This window comes from Triturus cristatus, chromosome 1_2 (genome assembly GCF_964204655.1).
Source record: "Triturus cristatus chromosome 1_2, aTriCri1.1, whole genome shotgun sequence".
In the NCBI taxonomy this organism is placed as follows: domain Eukaryota; kingdom Metazoa; phylum Chordata; class Amphibia; order Caudata; family Salamandridae; genus Triturus; species Triturus cristatus.
Window position 1 is genome coordinate 654,148,576 of NC_140580.1, and position 21,623 is coordinate 654,170,198.

Here is a 21,623-nt window from a genome sequence, read left to right on the forward strand (position 1 = left end):
TTGCTACAAGCAGTATTTGTTTTAATATCAGGGAAATCAATATTAAACATCTGTCCCAGCAGATCAAATAGGCCCACAGCTAATAAAAAAAACTTTAAAAACGGGCCACACATTGACCTGTCAGACCAGCCCATCGGACATTGTCTGATTGCCCTGTAAGCCAGTCCGAAGCGGCTTCGAATATTTTCAACTGCGCCCCACTATTTAAAATACTCTCCTGATAGGATTCTTCTCACTGTCCATCAATCTCCCAACATCTTCTTCCGTTTCCATTCTACCCTCCTCCAGTCTCATGTATCTCTCCTTTTCCTGTTGCATATATGCCGGATACAACATGCACAGTTCAATGAAATTGCAGCGGACGAATGAAAATAATATATTATGTCATCAATACCTGGTATTCTCAACCTGTTACGAAGTGTGTAATTTTGAGCTATCCTTCAGTGGAGGTGAGTGACAAAGGAAGTGAAACATAGGAAGCAGAGGGGAGAGGATGTAGCCGTACGGCTAGAGCGGTTGACCTCGAAGTTGGGGAACCGGGTTTTAGTCTCGGCAACGAGGCTCAACATCCTGTGATTCTGGGCAAATCACTTAATCTCCCCGTGCCTAACAAAAAGAAATGTGTCCATTTGTAACGAATCTGGTGCTCATGTAAAGCACTCCGATACCCGATTTCTCGTGTCTAGTTCGCGCTATATAAAATAAAAATTAAAATAAAAAATGGGAAGTAGCCTTATAGAATATTTTTGCATGGCTGTCAGCTGCTAGTACTTTAGAACTGTATTGAACCAGTATTCAGGTCAAAGTGCCATTAGTGTAGAACTACTTCAGGCAGTGGAGACTCCCAATAACAAGCATTGGAGACATTGGACCCGATTTAGAGTTTGGCGCACAGAGTACTCCATCACAAACGTGACACCATGCCCTATCTGACAAAGCGACAGTCCGCCTGCTCTATGTAGAATCGGTGTCTGACTGTCATCTTGCCGAAGTGGTGCCCCTCCGACTCTGCCATCAGAAAGCTTACTTCGATGGCCCGATGGCATTAGGCCATAGGAATAAAGACATCATGCTGCCCACTCTATGTAGAGCGAACTATTTGATGTTTCATTTCTGCTGTTACCACCAGAAAAAAAGGCAGTAGGGGACAGAAAAGAAATTAAAATACCCCACATATCTTGGAGCAAATCTCCCAGGGTGTAGGGGTTGTTCGTTTTTTTTTTTCAATAGCAAACTCCTGCTTTAAGGATTTGCTTTCAAAAAACAAAAAAAAGTTTTGTGCATGGATGTCTGAAAGTCTGCTGCCGCACTTCAAACTTGTAGGGCCTTCAGAGGAACTGCAATAATGTTGCCGAGTCCAGCAAGTGTGGTGGACATCATGGCCTGTGCCCCCCTGACAGACCGGGCCCGTTTGAAGACAGTGCGCTTTGGACCAGCTCCCATGCCCCCAGTCGAGGCAATGTGGCATATGTGCTAAGCAAGCAGGTGACTGCTACACACAATATGGGAAGGTTCAGGGGCAGTGTTTGAAATATTACTAAAAAGTGGCCCATGTTTGCAAGTTGGAGCAGTTTTGAACTTCTAAAGATATGTTTTTTTCCAAGGTATGGAAGATTTCACGGATTTGAGCTTGCTGCAAGCAATGTTTGTTTTAATATCAGGCGAATCAACAATAAAAACCTGCCCAGCAGACCATAAAACAAGCCAACAAACAGGCAAAAACCAGCCAACACACTGACCTGTCAGACCAGCCCATCGGGCACTGCCTGATTGAACTACAGGCCACTCCGGCCATGCTGGCACTCACCCCAGAATACTGAGAAGTGCCAGTATCCGCCTTTGAAAAGGCCGGCAACCATACTGAGAAGTGCTGGCACTCTCCCTGTCAATTGCAGGTTCTCTGTAGCTGGCAGTGCCTGCCTTCACAGCAGTGTTTCTCAGAAGCTCAAGATGGCTGATACAGGAGTGGAAAAAAGAGACAGCCGCAAGCCCAGGTTAATGGAGGAATTTAGAGGAGCCAGTACCAGCTGCTCCAGGGAAAGGCAGTATAACATTTCGCTCCAACAGAAACAAAAGAGAGTGCAGTAAAATGCATGGGGGAGTTTAATGTTAGTAGTAAGTCTGGAAGGATTTTAAGTTATCCTCACTCTTCCTCTGCTCAAAAGGCCTGAGCCCTGCAGCTTGGGTCGAGCTATTATCAAAGGAGAGTGAAGAGCAGACTTCACAGGGCCCTCTCCCACATTAGGCAGCGAACCGGGAGGGAGGGCCAATGCCAGGAGGTGGCATTGCACATTACACAAGGTCATGGCAATGAAAGTGGCACAGGGAAAGATTAACGCTGCAGAGCTGGACCTGAAGTGATTTTTTTTTTTAAAAGGGATGGGAATCTCACGAAATCATGTGTATTGCTTTCTTCATATTCCACGTGATTTTTGCATTTCTAACTCTACTCACTGTGTGCCATTTTCACTTGCATGAGGCTGGGTTCGATCTCAAGTGTTTTTGTGGGAAAAGTGAAATTGGACGTGCTGCAAAGCCTCCTGTCCTGCCCCTGCAACACTCACCAAGCGGATTTAGAAACTGCATCGGCAAAACATTGAGCTGGTCGTTTGTAATTGATGACAAACCTTGCGTTTAGTTATCATGCAGAAGGCTGGGCCAGCGGTTCGAGCTTCCTCCATGGGAACCCAAGTTCGAGTCCTGGCTGCGGCGCTAGTCCCGACATCGTGTGATTCTGGGCAAATCATGGAATATTCCTGTGTGCAATCTCTACTTTATATCTCAAATTGTAACCCAACATCTCATGCAATGTACAGCACCCCTTTACTTCACAGCTAAGTTCTTGCTATAATAATGGCAAGCCATACACACAGATGACTATTCCACATGTAATACGCTTAAAAGTGACAGTTTCTTAATATTTCCAAGTATGTGGGAACCAGTTTCACCCAGGCTTCATAAATACACACTGTGCTAGGAGGGTGCACCAATTTTGGTCTTTATACCTGTAGCATCTGCATTGCCAGGATGCTTAAAAGCTGTGGCTGCAACGTGTGTAAGCATAGAACAAAGTGAGTCACTTATAATGGGACATCCTGTTAAGGTATACGTCCCTCATGCAGTTGAAATTCTGCTAACAAGAACTCGAACTCAGCATCTCACTCCGAGCAGATTAACCAAATATGAAAGGATCATATTGGGAGCAGAAAATGTGACCATAATCAGATGTACCATTCTTAAGGCCGCTGCCTTGTTGCCAGACCCATACAATGAGAATGTGAAAGATGAAGCTGAACACGAATGTCTTGATGTAACAGAACTCATTACCAAACCTCAACCAGACATACAGGATGAGCAGGAGCTTTTTGTACATGGCTCATATATGCGCTATGAGGATGGAGGGTTGAGTCCTCTTATGCCGTATGTACATTGGCTGGAATAATCGAAGCATCCTATTTACCGGGAGTCAAGTCTGCACAAGTAGCCAAATTGCCAACTTGGTGAGAGTTGAGATGCAGCCATCCTCGATGAGGCAATCCAAGCACTGTATGCTGTAAACTTGACCATAGCCAGGAATGGGAGTGGGAGTTGGTCATTTAAAGGGTTTCTGTTAGGTGGAGGGGTGGATGAAAGGTAGTGTCTTTGCCCCACCCTACTGAACAGGGCCAGACTGTGAACTGAAACCAGCCCTGTCAAACGGCTCAGCCGGGCCCCCCTGGGGTGGGGGGTGCAGCCGAGCTGTTTGCTAGGGCCGGTTTCAGACGATTTTGCTACAGGGGGCTGATATTGCTGACCCCCGGTAACAGAAATGGCCTCCAGGGGCCCAAAAGCGGCCCCCACCCTGGCGGACCACCGGGGAAACGTCCGGTGCCTGCTACGGTCAGTCTAGCCCTGCTACTGAATCACTATAATACCGATCTGAACATCCAGCTCGAGGAAGGTGATAAGGTTGTTCCTGTGCGTATAGCTGTTCCTGTTTGTGTATGATGGCAGATAGAAAGTGTGGAAATCTACTGTAATGTAAGCGCTGGCACATGAACACAGCAAAATAGAAATGTATGTGGTGAGAGGCTGCACCCGGTCCCATGCTGAATGGCCCAAAGTTTGGTGCTATGTAACGAGCACTTAGGCAGTGGCAGCTGGCATCTACGGGAGGGAGGGAGGGAGGGCGGGCGGGCATGTGCAAAGTAAAATAAAAGTTAATAAAAAGGTACCTATACGCGATGTCCTTCGCTCCGGTCCTCTTCTCACCACCAAAACTGGAAGCAGTAACTACCTTGACCAAATATGGCGCTGCTCATGCAGCATGAGAGCAGCACCCTGGTTGGAGGGAGTAGTCTCATTCGGTGCTCCACAATGCTCTGTAGGCTTGCACTTGCTTAAACCCAGGGGTTAGAGCTGCTTAAAGTGCACATGTGTGCCAAAAATACATGCTCACTTTAAGCAAGTGCATTAGACAGCCCACCCTCCTCCCTGCTGCTGTCACTTAGCAGCGGCCCCGCCCTCATCCTGATGCTCAGCTCGGGACGGTGATGAAAAGTAAAATGGTAATAAAGTACCATTTTATTTTTCTGGGTTTTGGGGGAATTTCAAGTGGGGCAATGCTCCTCTGCTCCAACGGAGGAGCCACCCCTGCGGTTAGGCCGTCATTATGAGTGGATTAGTATAATACAGTGACCTGCCAACCTTGGAAAATTGTTCACTGTGAGAGAGGGCTTTGGACCTGGAGGGGTGGTGGGGTTTCCATGCATCAGCCATTACATGAGCTCCTGAAAACAGTTCCTGGGGAGGCGGCAAAATCCATAATGGACACATTGTGCCACCAAAATACCGTGGTCAAAATATCAAGGACCAAAATATCGAGAAGGTAAGTGCACATAGGTAAGTATAAATGTACTATTCTTTACTCCATATCTATTACTTTAAAGATATATATATTGTCAAAGAGCATACATGTGGAGTTTAGTAAACCTATACTTACCTAGATAAACTTGCCTTCATTGCGCTTGGGCCCCGGATATTTTTGCACAATATTCTTGTAGCACAATAATCTGAAACCAAAATTAGGATGAAATACTGAATTCACATTGTGTGGGGCCTCAACAAGGAAGCTGGATTCTAGCTCTGTGCAGTGGTTTCCAGCTCACCTTGAGCTCACTGTGTGATATTGGCCCTTCACCAGTTGACTGTGTGAAGAGAAGTGATTTTGTGTGACACAAGGAGGCCACATGGGTGCTGGAAGGAATGAGTACCAGTTATTCCACTCACCTGGAATAACCATTGTTTAGGGTCCCGATAATTCCAAGGGGCCGTGGGATAATGGGTATTATGAGATTTTGTTGAATAACATGCAGGAATCTGATTTACAGAGCCGAGTGCCACATGTTTTCCTGGTATTTTGCATCCAGCATTCTGCTTGCAGCTTGAACACTCCTCCCCCCACCACGACCAATACCAACTGTGCAGCCAACGAAATTCACAGATGGATTGCCGACTGTGCTCCAGAACTCCGAGGGACAACACACCACGAAAGCCACCTGGTTCACCACAGACCTCCGAGAATCCAATCGCTCGTGCCGACGACTAGAGAAAGTATAGAGGAACAACAGAACCCCAGAAGCAGGACCGTCATTACAGAACACCACCAACTCATCAGGTCCACGAAGAGGAACTTCATCCAGGACAGAATCCTCTCCAACTCCTGCAACTCTAAGGAACTCTTCAACATCATACAAGAATTTACCAACCCCCCCCCAGCTAAACCTCTTACGTCCCTCCCTCCTAGGACCTCTGCAACAAACTCGGCTCCTTCTTCCACTACAAGATAAGGATGCTGTACGACAACTTCGATGAACAGAACCAAGGCACGACCCCACACCTGTCACCAGCAATACCACTCAGCCGGCCATCCTCGCCTGGACCCCTGTCACAACAGAAGACACTGCAAAGACCATGAGGAGCATACACTCCGGAGCAGCCACTGACCCCTGCCCGCCACATGTCTTCCACAGGGCTGCCTCCGCCATTGCACCAGAACTACGACGGACAATCAACTGCACCCTCGGAACAGGCACATTCCCCAACAACTAGAAATGCTCAGAAGCCAAACCACTCCTCAAGAAACCCTCAGCAGACCTGATGGACCTCAAGAACTACAGACCCATCTCTCTCCTCCCCTTTACCGCCAAAGTCACTGAGAAGATCGTCTACATCCAGCTCACAAACTAATTGAATCCAACGCGATCCTCAAAACATCTCAATCTGGCTTCGTCAGCAATCACAGAACCGAGACTGCCCTCCTAGTCCCCACGGACGACATCCGCACACTCCTCGACCACGGCCACACGGCAGCACTCATTCTACTAGACCTCTCAGCAGCCTTCGACACTGTCTCCCACCTCACACTAGCCACCAGACTCCACGATACCAGCATATAGGGAACTCCCCTAGACTGGATCCGCTCCTTCTTCGCTGTCCGTACGCAAAGAATAAGACTCCCGTCCTTCCTCTCTGAACCCACAGAGATCAGATGCAGAGTACCCCAAGGATCCTCTCTCAGCCCCACGCTCTTCAACTTCTACATGGCCCCACTCACAACCATCGTCAGAAAACACGGACTCAGCATAATATCCTACGCCGACGACACCCAGCTCATCTTCTCCCTCAGCAAGTAACCAGATATCACCAGGCACAGCTTCCAGGAAGGAATGAAGGACGTTGCACCCTAGATGAGCAGCAGCTGGGTGAAGCTCAACTCGGAGAAAACTGAAAGTCACCATCCTCAGATTCACCCCCTCACATGGGATGGCACCTGGTGGCCCCCCACCATCGGTAACCCTCCTACACCCATGGACCACACCCACAACCTCGGCATCATACTCGACCCCTCTATCACCAAACTGACAGATCAACACTGTGTCCTCCACGTGCTGCAACACCCTCCGCATACTCCCAAGACCTTCAAATGGATCCCCCCAAAAACAAGAAGGCCATCACCCACGTACTCATCACTAGCAGGCTGGACCACAGGAATACCCTCTACACCGGAATCAACAAATCTCTACTCCACAATCTCCAGACCGCCCAGAAAGCCGCAGACAGACTCGTCCTCAGCATTCCACGACGAGACCACATAACCCATCACCTATGAGACCTCCACTGGAGCCCTGTCGAAAAAAGAGTGACCTTCAAGCTGCTAACACACACTTACAAAGCCCTCCACAACACCGGACCCCAATACCTCAACGAAAGAATCTTCTTCTATGCCCGCAAGAGAAACCTAAGCTCTGCCGACCTAGCCTTGGCCGAAATTCCCCGCATCCGCAGAGCACGAACTGGAGGCAGGTCCTTCTCCTACATCACGGCCAAAACCTGGAACAAACACCCCCTCAGCATCAGACGAAGCCCCACACTGCAAGCATTCAGGAAAAGCCTCATGAACTGGCTCTTCGGAGGACCGGAGCTGCCAAAAAAAACCTCCCCCCAGCGCCTTGAGACCCTCACGGGTGAGTAGTGTGCTCTACAAATTCCTGATTGATTGATTGATTGAACACCACCAGTTGAAATAGCCCTGAAATGCAGCAGCAGCAGCCTGTGCAGGTAAGAGCGGTGGGGCTGGGTGGGGATTCGACAGACATCAAGGGAAAATTAAATATTTATTTAATTTTTCTTAGTCATCGTCTGTTGAAAAACACCCCACCGCTCCTACCTCACGGGCCGCTCCTGCGGTGTTGCTGCTAACTTGTAATTCTGAATGGACTGTTAACTCCCATTCTCTGACCTAACGGGCCACGCACAATGAGGACTGAAGAGTCCATTTTGCAATTTTTCAACTGTTTATCTGCTTCACTCGAACACTTTTTCCATTAACTTGCCATTGGAGATCTTGTGATGTTTTAGATCTTCTTGAGCATTGCCAAAGTGCATTGTTTACATAGCTATTTAAGTATATGGTTTAGTGCAGGTATGATACTAAAGTCCATGATTTTCAATTGTTTTTATTCACTATCAAATTGTGATTTCCTGTTTCCCCGCGAAGCCGCAGGCGCTGAATCAGATATCATGCACCAAGGAGAGATGCCGAGCCAAACAATTAGCTTCCTAATGAAAAATCACTTGTTGCTAATTTAATGCCGGGTCAATAGCTGTGCATTTCCTCAAAAGGATTGCACTTGATTTGCGCGTGAAAGAGCTATTTTATGGCACTTGAGGTACTCTTAAGTGAATTAAAAGTTTGATCCAGAGGAAGGGGTCGCGTATGAGCGATTTCTGGCATGCTTTAAGGTTCTACATCCAACAGAGAGAGAGAGACCAATCTCAAGAGCAGCTTTAAAAAAAAAACAGGAGACTTGACTGGCCTACGCTTGTCTGCCCCTGCCAATCTTCTCTATTTAGGAATGGCTAGCGCAGCTGAATAAAAGAATCAGAATGATGCAGGACTCAAAAATAAGGAGCCGGTCAGTGCTTAATTTGAGATGGTGGTTTCCAGTGCTAAGCACTGGCCCCTAATCATCAACACCGGTGCTTTTCATTCATTTATGGGGAGATTTAGGGGCATATTATCAAGACAGGCGATAAAATTATCGCCGCTTTCGCGGCAGAAAGCTGCCGCTAAAACGGCGATAATGGGCTTGATAATATGCTCTATGGAATTCCAATTGGAGTCCATGTTAGATGTGATGGACATCTAACCTGAGCTTCAATTGGAATTTCATAGAGCATATTATCAAGCCCATTATCGCCTGGCTTGATAATATGCCCCTAAGTGATTTTCCCAGAATCACAGGATGTTAAGCTGGCACCATGACTCAAACCCGGTTCCTCAGCTCTGAAGTCAGCAGCACTGGCCATTATGCCACATCCTCTTCCCACTTTCATGGTTAGTAGTTCATTTTGTTTTATGCGGGGCTAACAGGAGAAAGGGGCTGGTGCAAGCTGCCACCTGACGAGAGACCCAGCACCTATTTGTTTACAAATTAACCACTGGAGCCGGTTCACTGCACAATATTCCTTGAATTCTTTCCCAGACATGTGCAACATCATCAAGCCATTGCTAAGTGAACAATCATCCCTGGAAAACTCGAAGTGATGTCACCGACCTGCAAGTGGGCTGCAGACTCAACCCTAGCTTCACCAACATAGTGAAGGTGAAGAACTTCAAACCAAAGAACAAGTGCTTGTCTAACTACAGGTGGATCCCCACAAGCATAGTGATAGCCAGTCAGTGTCAGTTGAAAAGGCACAACAACCAATCTAACTCACTGTTAGTGGGATCTTGTGCTGAGAGATCCATCATATTATCTGACAAAACGTTTTTTTTTTTTTGTGAGATTTTATAGCTCGAGCCGAAGGTATCAGAGCGCTTTACATGAGCACCAGTCGCGTTACACGGAGACACATTAACTTTGTTAGGCACCAGGAGATTAAGTGATTTGCCAAAATCACAGGATGTTGCGGGTCCCTGCCGAGACTCGAGCCCGGTTCCCCAGATTCGAGGTCCACCGCTCTAGCTGTTAAGCCACATCCTCTACTTTCCTATCGAAGCAACATGATCCAACCTTCATCTACTACCGACATTATTGTATTCAACTCCAGCATCTTAGCTTTTCTCTATGATATCACCCTAGAGCGCGTGAAGAATAAGAACACGTATTTGACAAACCCAATAGGTCTCACCTTTGGAACCAATTGGCTTTACCAGTGCTTTTTAGCGATGCTGTACAGTGTCAGGGGAAAAGTTAAATACTTTGTTTCCAATGCTGTGCAGCATCAGTGAAACGATGGGGAAACAAGATAAGAAAAAGGGTGGTATGACAAGACTGCTAGTGGTGGTCGCATCATGCCTCTGGCACACACACATGCCCTATGTTTGCACACATGCGTCACAATGCATGTATGACAGTTGAACGAGATGGGCACCAGTTTCTTTGTTTTTATATTTACCAATCTAAGATACTGGACGCCGCTTGGATGGGTAAATAAAGTTAAGATTTATTTAGCACGAAAGAACAACACTTTAAAAAGGAACGCTGTGGTGGGGGGGCAATAATGGAGTGGGTGGGGGAGCAGGGAGAGAAGTGCACGAGGGAGAAAGCAACATGACACGGGGAGAAGTACATCAGACAGAGCAGCACTTGTGTAAGAGCAGCGATAGGGTTGGCATCTGGGGCAGGGAGCACACGCGTGAGCGACCTGGAAAACACATGCTGAACCAAAACAAAAGCGTTCCCTAAAAGTGAACAGTAGAGTGATACATGTCAGCTAGTCAAAGGGATCATAACAAGACTATGCTCCAGGGGAGGGACAAACACAACAAGATGGACAAGCTGAAACAAGGAAAACATTGGATAATAGGCAAGCAAATGAGAGTTGGCAAGCAGTGGGTGGGCTGTATGCCCCTGTATTTCCTCCGCACGCCCACAATAGATCGATCACGAGACCTAAAAAAGTCAACTGAGCAGCAATCGATGCAGCAGCATGATGGAATGCACGCACCAGTGACTGCTTGGCTGAAAAATCCAGTGCCACATTAAATGCCTCCCACATGTGCTGGCCCAACCCACCTCTTCCCAGGAGGCCTCTTCTATGTGGATGTGGGGGTGTGGATGTCAGCAGTGCTGGAATTGGACAAACAACACTGGGAACCCATAAATTGGCTGGGGTGGCTTGCCCCACTGAAATGCCCCCAGAGGCGAAAAATAAAACGGTAATGAAGTTTGGTCATTACCAATTTATTTTTCATCACCCAGTCCCAAACAGGACGGGCTGCTGCTGACTGGCAGCAACTGAGAGAGCCGGGCACTTTCAGTTTAAAATGAGCATGTCTTTTTGTCTGGCCATCTTACGACTTTAAGCCTCTCTAACCCAGCTGTCGTAATGGGTTCGAGAAAGACAAATCCTCCAGCGCTCTTCTGAGCGCTGACAGAGGCAGCTCCTACCAATCCTGGTGCTGCTCTCATGCTGGTGAGAGAAGCGCCAGGATTGGCTTGGGAGTTTGGAACCTGCCTGCCTCGAGGAGAGAAGGCCATCTAACAGGACGTTTCGCACACAGGGAAGTGCTTTTAATGTATTTATTATTTTTAATGTCGCATCTGCCTCGCCACCCTAGGGACATGCCAGCCGCTACTGGAAATTGGGGGTCAAGGTGAGCAACAAAAAAGGGAGTGGAGTCACAAGGGGCGCAGTCATGAAAAGCAGTCTAACACTCAAGGGATACATTTTTTTTTATAACTCGTTCAGAATGAAATTGGCACCAAGAAGACACGTGACAGTAAATGTGTGCTGGCTATATTGGTTGCAAATGATGCCTTTTAAAATCTCTCATGGGGTTGAAACACCTGCTGCAGAGAGCTGTGTGTGACCAGCACATCTTAGGAAATAATAATAGTGCTTGGATACCTCTGGTGGTTAATGCATTTGATGGTGAGATCTGTTTTGTTTAGTCACAGTTTTGTCTCACAAATTAGCATAGACGGATAATGTGTTTCCTGGAAAGGACATCGTGTATCATGCAGATGACAAATTATTATGGTATACAGATAGGTAAGTGGTTCACTGCTTATGACACAGAGATGCTTTTATCAATCTTCCCCTTCATGTAAAGCACTCTGACCCCCATGGGCCTGGCTCGCGATATATAAAAAGCACAGGAAGAAATTTACGTCGATGAATTTGGCGCCCTGGTGTACTCGATACTTCCGACCTTCAGTCCAACATCCTAACAGAGACAGCTGCCATCTGGACTAACCCAGAAGTCCTACCGTGTGGGGCGAGATGGACTAACAACCCGCAGATTCAACTGCTTGAGAGCTTTAAGAGAATAGTTCACTATAAAGATGAAAGGAACATTAGGGGCGGCTTTTCGTTCTTCCCCTACAAACTGTGAAATTGTACTGCTTTGGTCAATTGATTGCAGAAGATAAAAGGTCTCCCTTGAAAAGCATACCTTGCAGGCCTAATGTTGTAGTGGGAATTCAAAACCATTAAAATAATCTAAAAAAGAATTACAGATATATTAGGTCCGTTTACAGATCTATTGGTGTGTTCAGGTAATCACTGTCCAGGAACAAGGGGGGAGAAAAGATAATTTGTATGTGTTATTCCCCACTGCAGTGGAAGAATCGCAGTTACATTTAAATACCAACCCGATATTGTGCCCTATCGGTATTTCCACAAGTGTTTTACTCCCATATATGCACGCAACTCGGAATGAGTCCGTTAGTCAAATAAAACACGTTGCAGATTTACATCATCAGCATAACAACAAAGCATTGGCAAAGCCAATGGCTCGCCTCTCACTTACGCAACATGATGAACAGCGGGATTAGGGCAGGAGTGGGCAAGCAAACATGGCAGACAGTGCAAGCACATACACTGATATGAAGTGCTTCCACAACAAGAAAAAATTAGCTCAGAAAGCGTTGTCAGTGGAAGGACACCAGGCAAGGAAGCAGTACATGGGTTATGCTCCAGTGGAGGGCAAAACACGAGAAGAGGAAGTGAAGCCAGCACGTGTCGACCAAAGAGAAGCAAGCAAATGAGACTGACAATGAAGCCAGCCAATGGTAAGCAACACGGTACAAAAGGGGGTGGTGATGGACGGAGCATCAGAACCAATCAAACACTCACACCCAGTCAACAGATCTGGGTTTGATCCATCACCGTTCTTTAGCCCACTCTGCCACCCCAATTTAGACATGGCCATATGCAAATCAGTCTGACCCTGTGCCTCATGGGAACAGTCCAGCCCGAGCTGCCAAGCCATGCCTTCCCTGGACCGGAAACAAGCTTCCTGGGACCGGTTTCTGGAATTTCAGTCGTCTTCAGCCAGGCTTGCTTGAATCCAGTGGCAAATTGAGCAAGGGACTCACGTCTGAGCATACCCTGCCAACTTATGGCAAACAAAGTGGTACAAAAGGGGGTGGTGATGAACGGAGCATCAGAACCAATCAAACAATCAAACCCAGTCAACAGATCTGGGTTTGATCCATCACCGTTCTTTAGCCCACTCTGCCACCCCAGTTCAGACATGGCCATATGCAAATCAGTCTGACCCTGTGCCTCATGGGAACAGTCCAGCCCGAACTGCCAAGCCATGCCTTCCCTGGACCGGAAACAAGCCTCTCTAACCCAGCTGTTGTAATGGGTTAGAGAAAGACAAATCCTCCAGCACTCTTCTGAGAGCTGACAGAGGCCGCTCCTACCAATCCTAGTGCTGCTCTCATGCTGGTGAGAGAAGCGCCAGGATTGGCTTGGGAGTTTGGAACCTGCCTGCCTCGAGTAGAGAAGGCCATCTAACAGGACGTACTCACACAGGGAAGTGCTTTTAATGTATTTATTATTTTTAATGTCGCACCTGCCTCACCACCCTTGGGACATGCCAGCCACTACTGTAAATTGGGGGTCAAGGTGAGCAACAAAAAAGGGAGTGGAGTCACAAGGGGCGGAGTCATGAAAAGCAGTCTGACACTCAACGGATACATTTTTTTTTGTTAAACTCGTTCAGAATGAAATTGGCACCAAGAAGACACGTGACAGTAAATGTGTGCTGGCTATATTGGTTGCAAATGATGCCTTTTAAAATCTCTCATGGGGTTCAAACACCTGCTGCAGAGAGCTTTGTTTGACCAGCACATCTTAGGAAATAATAATAGTGTTTGGATACCTCTGGTGGTTAATGCATTTGATGGCGAGATCTGTTTTGTTTAGTCACAGTTTTGTCTCACAAATTAGCATAGACGGATAATGTGTTTCCTGGAAAGGACATCGTGTATCATGCAGATGACAAATTATTATGGTATACAGATAGGTAAGTGGTTCACTGCTTATGACACAGAGATGCTTTTATCAATTTTCCCCTTCATGTAAAGCACTCTGACCCCCATGGGCCTGGCTCGCGATATATAAAAAGCACAGAAAGAAATTTACGTCGATGAATTTGGCGCCCTGGGGTACTCGATACTTCCGACCTTCAGTCCAACATCCTAACAGAGACAGCTGCCATCTGGACTAACCCAGACGTCCTACCGTGTGGGGCGAGATGGACTAACAACCCGCAGATTCAACTGCTTGAGAGCTTTAAGAGAATAGTTCACTATAAAAATAAAGGAACTTTAGGGGCGGCTTTTCGTTCTTCCCCTGCAAACTGTGAAATTGTACTGCTTTGGTCAATTGATTGCAGAAGATAAAAGGTCTCCCTTGAAAAGCATACCTTGCAGGCCTAATGTTGTAGTGGAAATTCAAAACCATTAAAATAATCTAAAAAAGAGTTACAGATATATTAGGTCCGTTTACAGATCTATTGGTGTGTTCAGGTAATCACTGTCCAGTAACAAGGGGGGGAGAAAAGATAATGTGTATGTGTTATTCCCCACTGCAGGGGAAGAATCGCAGTTACATTTAAATACCAACCCGATATTGTGCCCTAGCGGTATTTCCACAAGTGTTTTTACTCCCATCTATGCACGCAACTCGGAATGAGTCCGTTAGTGAAATAAAACACGTTGCAGATTTACATCATCAGCATAACAACAAAGCATTGGCAAAGCCAATGGCTCGCCTCTCGCTTACGCAACATGATGAACAGCGGGATTAGGGCAGGAGTGGGAAAGCAAACATGGCAGACAGTGCAAGCACATACACTGATATGAAGTGCTTCCACAACAAGGAAAAACTAGCTCAGAAAGCGTTGTCAGTGGAAGGACACCAGGCAAGGAAGCAGTACATGGGTTATGCTCCAGTGGAGGGCAAAACACGAGAAGAGGAAGTGAAGCCAGCACGTGTTGACCAAAGAGAAGCAAGCAAATGAGAGTGACAATGAAGCCAGCCAATGGTAAGCAACACGCAGGTTCTAACGTCCTGTATTGATACAAAATATCTTGTAAGCATAAAGCAAATTTAAAGAAAAAAGTGCCTGTCACCCCAGATAATGGACGATAGTCCGTCCCCATAAAAAGAAATTGTTGGTATCCCCTGCCCACTTCTCACTGACAAAAAGGTGGTCACTGCATCCAGATATCCCTATATAATTCCCTCAACCTGGCATATCTAAATAATTATCAACAATCCAAAGCACAAAGAGCTTTCAAATGACATAATGGCGGGAAGACTGTACTCCCGGCAGTTAATGCTCTCTCCCACTTGTTAGCACACCTTTAGTGTCTCTACTGTCCTTGGTGGGTTGTGAAGGTGCTGCCAGTGCCATGCCGTGACCAGGTTCTCCCTCTGATTTTTGTGCACAATGACACTGCTCATGTAGTCATAAGTAGACACTAGAACAGCTGACTACAATTACTGAGCTACAATAGGAATTAGTGTAACCAAAGCAAGTCTTATACCGTACATTTAAAATTCACATCATTGCTTCACAGATGATGGGGGTCAGGTGTCCTTCCTGGTTACCCTGCTGTCTGGAATTCTTCCACAGCTATGGCTTCCGGATTTTCCATTTATGATCCCTTCCCTTAGGATAATATTTTATTGAGCTTGATTTTTCTTAGGGTTGATTTTGGATCATTCCCTGGTTTTATGAACTCAGTAAGGTTTGCCTTTTTAGGAAGACTGTAAAAAAGAGAGAGTGGGAAACCCAATATACCCTTGGAGGCTTGGGCGATAAAGTTTAAAGTAAATAAAGGATTGCCTGCAAGGGATTTTGTTTGTGAATCAATTTCAGAGATCTTGTCTCAATGATGTGGTTGTTCAACCCTAATTAGTGGTGAACCAATGATAGCAAATCAAACAATAAAAGGGTAACTTAAACTGAGCAGTTATCTGTCTAAAAAATCATACAATGTAACACACGGGGCAGACTCTACTTCGAAATCAACATATATTTAATATATGAACAAATCTAGACCAGGGAAATTAAGAAAGGAGAGATCAACCAAACATAGTTCTTGAGGTAATATTAATTTTCCTACAATAAAACTATGTATACATCTATTCTATGAATTAGAATGAATAACAATCTGAAACAACAGAAAAGATTCCTTTAGAACAATCAATGAACCGAGAAATAGATGTTGCAGTCATGGATCTGAAATTGATTCACAAACAAAATCCCTTGCAGGCAATCCTTTCAGGAAGACGACACTTTGCAGGAATACCTTTGCAGCTACTGTTTGCATTCTGGATAAAGATTTTATTTTGCATTTCCTTTTCCACCTACTCTTGGATTTCAAAGTAGACTTTAGTTCAGAGTACAGAGGGATTTGTTATCACTATGAACTGTGGTGAACCTACTCCATTGTATTTGCCTTCCTCTTTCAGCTAGGTCTCTGACTTTAGTCTTCGATTCCATAGGCACTCTTATTTTCTTTATTCAGCATGACATCTTGATGTCCTATATGCCAATTGCCAACAACTGGCATGCATATGCTAACAACCTGGCTCTCTTCGAGAAGACACTGACACCAAATGCTGTCCAGATTAGTTTTTCCTGACAAGCAAGAATCTCTGAGTTCTGCGTGGTTCATATTTGCGTTACAATTACTCATATATCAGGCCAACAAGCTCAATGTCAAACACACACCTAGAATGTGAGTAACTATAGTAATCACCAGCCATCTGTCTACACTAACCATTAACAAGACTTCCTTCAATTCCACCAATATGGCTTCAGGTCACACTACGTTACAATTCAGAGGCAATACCCAGCGGAATAAATGTAAGGGTTACCCCTGCCTCCTGATATTGCTGGATCTCTCAGCTGTCTTTGACAAAATTGATCGTTCCATCGTCAACCATTCCCTCAGGTTTCAAATTGAATTCACAGGCAATTCACAGGCAATGTCCTTCACGTGTTCTTCTAATACCTGTTCAACCAACACCAGTTTATTCATATGGGCATCTCCAGGTCCCAGAAGCTCCAGAGGAGTTCTTCATGGTTCCAGCATGTTCCCTGTCATCTTAAACCCCCACACACATCCCCTATGGACACTAGTCACAGGTAACAGCATCAACATTCACCAATATACCTACAACATACAACTCTACTTGAAAGCCTTCTCCACTCCAGACATCAAGTGCCTCAAATACAGTTTTCACCCAATCTATTCATGGATGTCCTGCACTTACCTGAAGCTCAACCCACTCAAGATTGTATTCCTACTATTCACCAAGAACAATAAGCAACAACTTGTCAAAATCCAACTCAATGAAATGAACATAGATGGATTAGAAACCCATCTTCTACCCAATGCTAAATCACTCATAAACAACCGGGACACCAACTCCATCCTAAAAAAACAGACTAACAGAAAAAACAAGATGGATCTTAAGACTAAAGAAGTGAATCACTTCCTCCAAAAAGCAACTTCAGAAATGTCTTTCAAGCCCTCCTATTCTCACATCCGGATGGTCACAATGCCCTGCTTCACAGCCTCACAGACGTCACACTAGCCCCTTTTATAGACATCCTACACGCCGAGTGAGCCTCATCAAGGGCCTGAAGAAATATGACTACATTACCTTCACCCTGATGGAACTCCTCTCAGGTCCCCACTGCCAGCCTGCACCATCACCAAAACGACTGTACCATCAACAAAGCCATCATGGCCGGTACCCCTATGTGTTTAAAATACTCACAACCTCCACCGGCACCTTGAGAGTGGAGACAGAGAAGTGCAAAAAAGAAAAAAAACAAAAGAACATGTTTCCTCCTATGACACAGCATGCCTGTACCCATCACAGCACCCCAACCCTGCTTCAATTTAGTAAAAAGTTGAAGACTCATCTCTAACAAGAAAACTACATCATGACAACCTAACATTCCATATTCACTCTCCGACCCATTGTCCCTCCAATCACTTATTAACTGTATCTATGCCTTGCCTGTATAGCATTCCACTGCCTTTCGGCTAGGTTCACGCTATAAAAAATTCATACATACATACAAGAAAGAAAACGTAGGTGGCACATCTTTCTCAGTTCAGGCAGCCAAACTATGGAATTCATTACCCCCAAACATAAGATCCACAGATCTTATCTTCAGAAGACTTATCAGGAGTTGGTTCTTTCCTACATAACCACCATACTCAAACACAAATGTACAGCATATCCCTGTATATATAAACATTTAATTTTAATATATGTATGTATCTAGATATGTGTATTTCTTGATATAAATATGTATAATAATATGTACTTATGTGTCCATATATTTATTACTTTACTCCTACTGTAAAAAACAAAAGCTGACTCTCTTCAATGCGCTACCCTATATTTCACCCTATAGCTCTCTCAATATATCCTCTACCTCCTCTCTCTGACTCATCCCAAACCTCATTCTACTATGCTATGATCTCCAAAATACCCCTTTCTAGACTTTTCCCTCCTCTATTTCTCCTTGGATCACCCCTAACCTCATTTTAATACTATGATCTCCCAAACGACCCTTCGAAATTCTTCCCTTAACTATCCCTCCTTTGACTCATCTCAAAACTCATTTTTTACTACTATGATCTCCCTAATCCATTCCTAGAGATTCGTCCCTCCTCCATCTCTCCTTATACTCATCCCGAACCTCATCTTACTACTATGATCTCCCAACAAACACTTTCTAAACTCTTTCCTCTTCTATGCCCCATTCTCCTTTTCAATCCAAGTAACAGACTCATATGTCCACTGCTCAAATTAACTCAAATTTCACTATACTAATTCACCACTAATCCTTTTTGGGTTCCGGAGTAGCGTGCTACTTGCCAAAAAGCGCTTTGAGGCCTCATCAGGGGTAGTACACTCTTTATAAATACAATTACAATACAATACATACATACACAGTTTTTCCATTGCATCCTGGCCTGCGATCTGAACATCTCCACACAGGCCTACGTAACTCACCAGCATCCTGACAGACAGGGGGCGTTGCCCTTTACAATTGCAAATGATTGCTTGAACTTGACGTATCCATGCTTACATCTTAACTTCTAATCCTGATAGGACTACAAGTACAGCTCCTAAGGCCCACCCAATTTCTATTTTTAGTTTACATTTTTAAAATTTGTCCGGGACCAGCGCGGACACCGTTTTTCTTCATCAACTACCAGTCAACCCTTAAGAGTACGCCACTTCAGCACTTCCTGTATGTTTTCTAGGTTATTTATACTTCTTTCTGAATTTCCAAATATTTCTTGTATGATATTTTAATTTTCACTATTCAATTTGTCCTGCATTATCCATGCTCTCTCCGCTCTTCTGTAGACAATGCTTGAGCCTCACCCTGTTACCATAAAAGTGACCACAAGGTTCATCCTTGGAAAAATAATTGGATGTGGGAAAATGTGCTTTCGTGTCCTTGTAGACAGGTTTTCTCCGTTTTCTTGCATGTGCTATAGGAGATAAGCTCATCTAAGAGCCTGCAAAAAGGATCTATTAGACATAAGCACATAATCATATTGATCATTATTCACAAAGGGAACCATAAATCTCCACCTGTGAAAGTATTCCAGCACACGGGTGCAGTTTTACCTTTTTTTTCTATTCACATAACTCTGTAGTGGTAGCGGGGAAAGCTGCACCATTTGCAGCTGTTCCGACACATCACCAAGTAAGCAATGTGAGTATTAGGTTTGCAACAGCTGCCTGGAAGATGTACTGTTACCAATGAGTTAAAATATGCAAAGAGTGGCCTTTGGCTCCACCCAGAGGAGTATCACACTCTGACCTCTTGACTATTTGGTGTATCATTCCAACCTGAAGGAAGGACGCATGAGGGACTATTTTAAATCTGATAGCACACTCCGTCATCACACTGTTAACACATTAAATTCTGCATCACCTATATGCATTTAATACAGACAACAAATCCTTTTTGCTACTTTTTTCCTTATAATTGGCAAAACCAACAGGGTAGGCGTTAAGTTGTGTACCACGTTTTCGCATGCAGGGCATATACAATGTTCAGAGGGTGTGCAATGGAGCTTTTGTTTTTTTAAAATAAATTTTACCCCGTGGAGGAAACCCACCCCTTACACACCAACCAAATGTGGAGGTTCCATTCCATTTCACACCCTGGAAGAGGATTTACTCCAGGCCTTTGTTGGAGCAAATTTCTGTCAATTTCAATAGTGGGAAAGGATCGAAGAGAAGTTTGGGAACTTTCCGTATACTCAAAAATATGGGGAGAAGAACAAATCCTCAAGGAAAACCCCAATTGTCCAGTCCATTCTCCACCATGTGAAGTCAGGGCATACAATACATGGAAATAAATGCATTTCCCCTGCTAGGTATCCTTTGGAGGGGTCAATTAGCCCTTTTCGGCTATAGACGTAAGCTGACTGCTTAAATGACTTTGTGAATTAGGCCCATGGTGTCCTTAGGACCTGGTTGTGTAGATGTGCTTGTAACAGTAGACATTTCTGAGAGGAAACTCTGAAGTTTGTGGTGTTCTCTAACAGGAGGCGCACTCTTTGGCGAAGACCAAAATCTATTCAATGGACCTCTTTAGCAGAAAGGAGCCCGACCCCGCTCTGAAAGGAAGTCACAGGGTGCAAACTCCACCAAGACATGCCTTGATCCCTGCGATGGGAAGTGTAACAGGCGAAAGAATCCAATAAGACACCCACCGCCAATTAAAACCCTAGAAATATTGTGATTTGCCCCATCAGCTGAGGGGTGAATGATGGAGGTCAGCCCGCTCAATGTCACACAGCCAAGGGGGCTTTTAATTGTTAGAAACTTTGAACCAACAACTTTGCCAGGCAGAAAGGATCAAGCGCTTAGAAGCAATTTGAAAGTGCACGCCAGCGCCTTCAAGCAATGAGGCAGCATACGCTATATCAATAGGTATATTCTCGTACTTCCTGGATCTATATTCTCTAATGTAGATCCAGTGGGTACCAACCACCCTTGTTGGTAGTAGCTGTTCATAAAAGTATGGTTAACTAATAAGCAATCAGACAGTTCTGCAGCGCTCCATATTTTGGGCTTCACATTGCCAAATACCAATTCCCATACTTCATACAGGCATATAACAACATACATGAACCAAAACAAGACTGAAAATGAAGACGACTTACACATGACGTTTAGCACCACGTTGTCAGAAGCTAGCACCACCTTCTCCCGAGTGGCTCGGTCATAGATGCCCACGTGGCACTCATAGGGCCCGTTGTCTGATATTCGAACTTCCGGAAGCCTGCAAGAGAAAAGGAGGCGCAGGTCAGACTCGCTGAGAGACAATCAGGAGGGAGGAAGGAAAGGAAAGGAAAGGGAAGGGAAGGAAAGGAAAGGAAAGGAAAGGGAAGGGGAAAGGAAAGGAAAGGAAAGGAAAGGAAAGGAAAGGAAAGGAAAGGAAAGGAAAGGAAAGGAAAGGAAAGGAAAGGAAAGGAAAGGAAAGGAAAGGAAAGGAGAGGAGAGGAGAGGAGGGTGGGAGGGAGGAAGGAAGGGCTTGTTTTTTTAAATTATTTTTCTGGACAAGTTCAGGAAATTTGGAGTCTTTTTGGGCACTGCCCTGGAAAGTGCCCTCCTCCTGCACAAAACATCACTGGGTGAAAGAAGCACCCAGACAACCCGCCACTCCTCCCCTCAAGTTTATGGTGGTCATCTGGGAGGGGATTCGCTCTCCGACAGAAAACGTAGATGCTATTCGAAAACACTGCTCATAACTTTGCAAATATTATACACTC

General features: G+C 45.2%; 1 protein-coding gene across 3 annotated transcripts in view; it reads right to left on the reverse strand.

Moving 5' to 3' along the window:
* IGSF21 (immunoglobin superfamily member 21) overlaps positions 1 to 21,623 on the reverse strand; it is a 1,330,939-nt gene that overhangs the window by 471,419 nt on the left and 837,897 nt on the right. For all 3 annotated transcript variants that reach the window (XM_085608163.1, XM_085608171.1, XM_085608177.1), the window contains exon 4: positions 21,015 to 21,133. In XM_085608163.1, the coding sequence (XP_085464289.1) occupies positions 21,015 to 21,133 (119 nt within the window). The remainder of the gene's footprint in view (positions 1 to 21,014; positions 21,134 to 21,623) is intronic.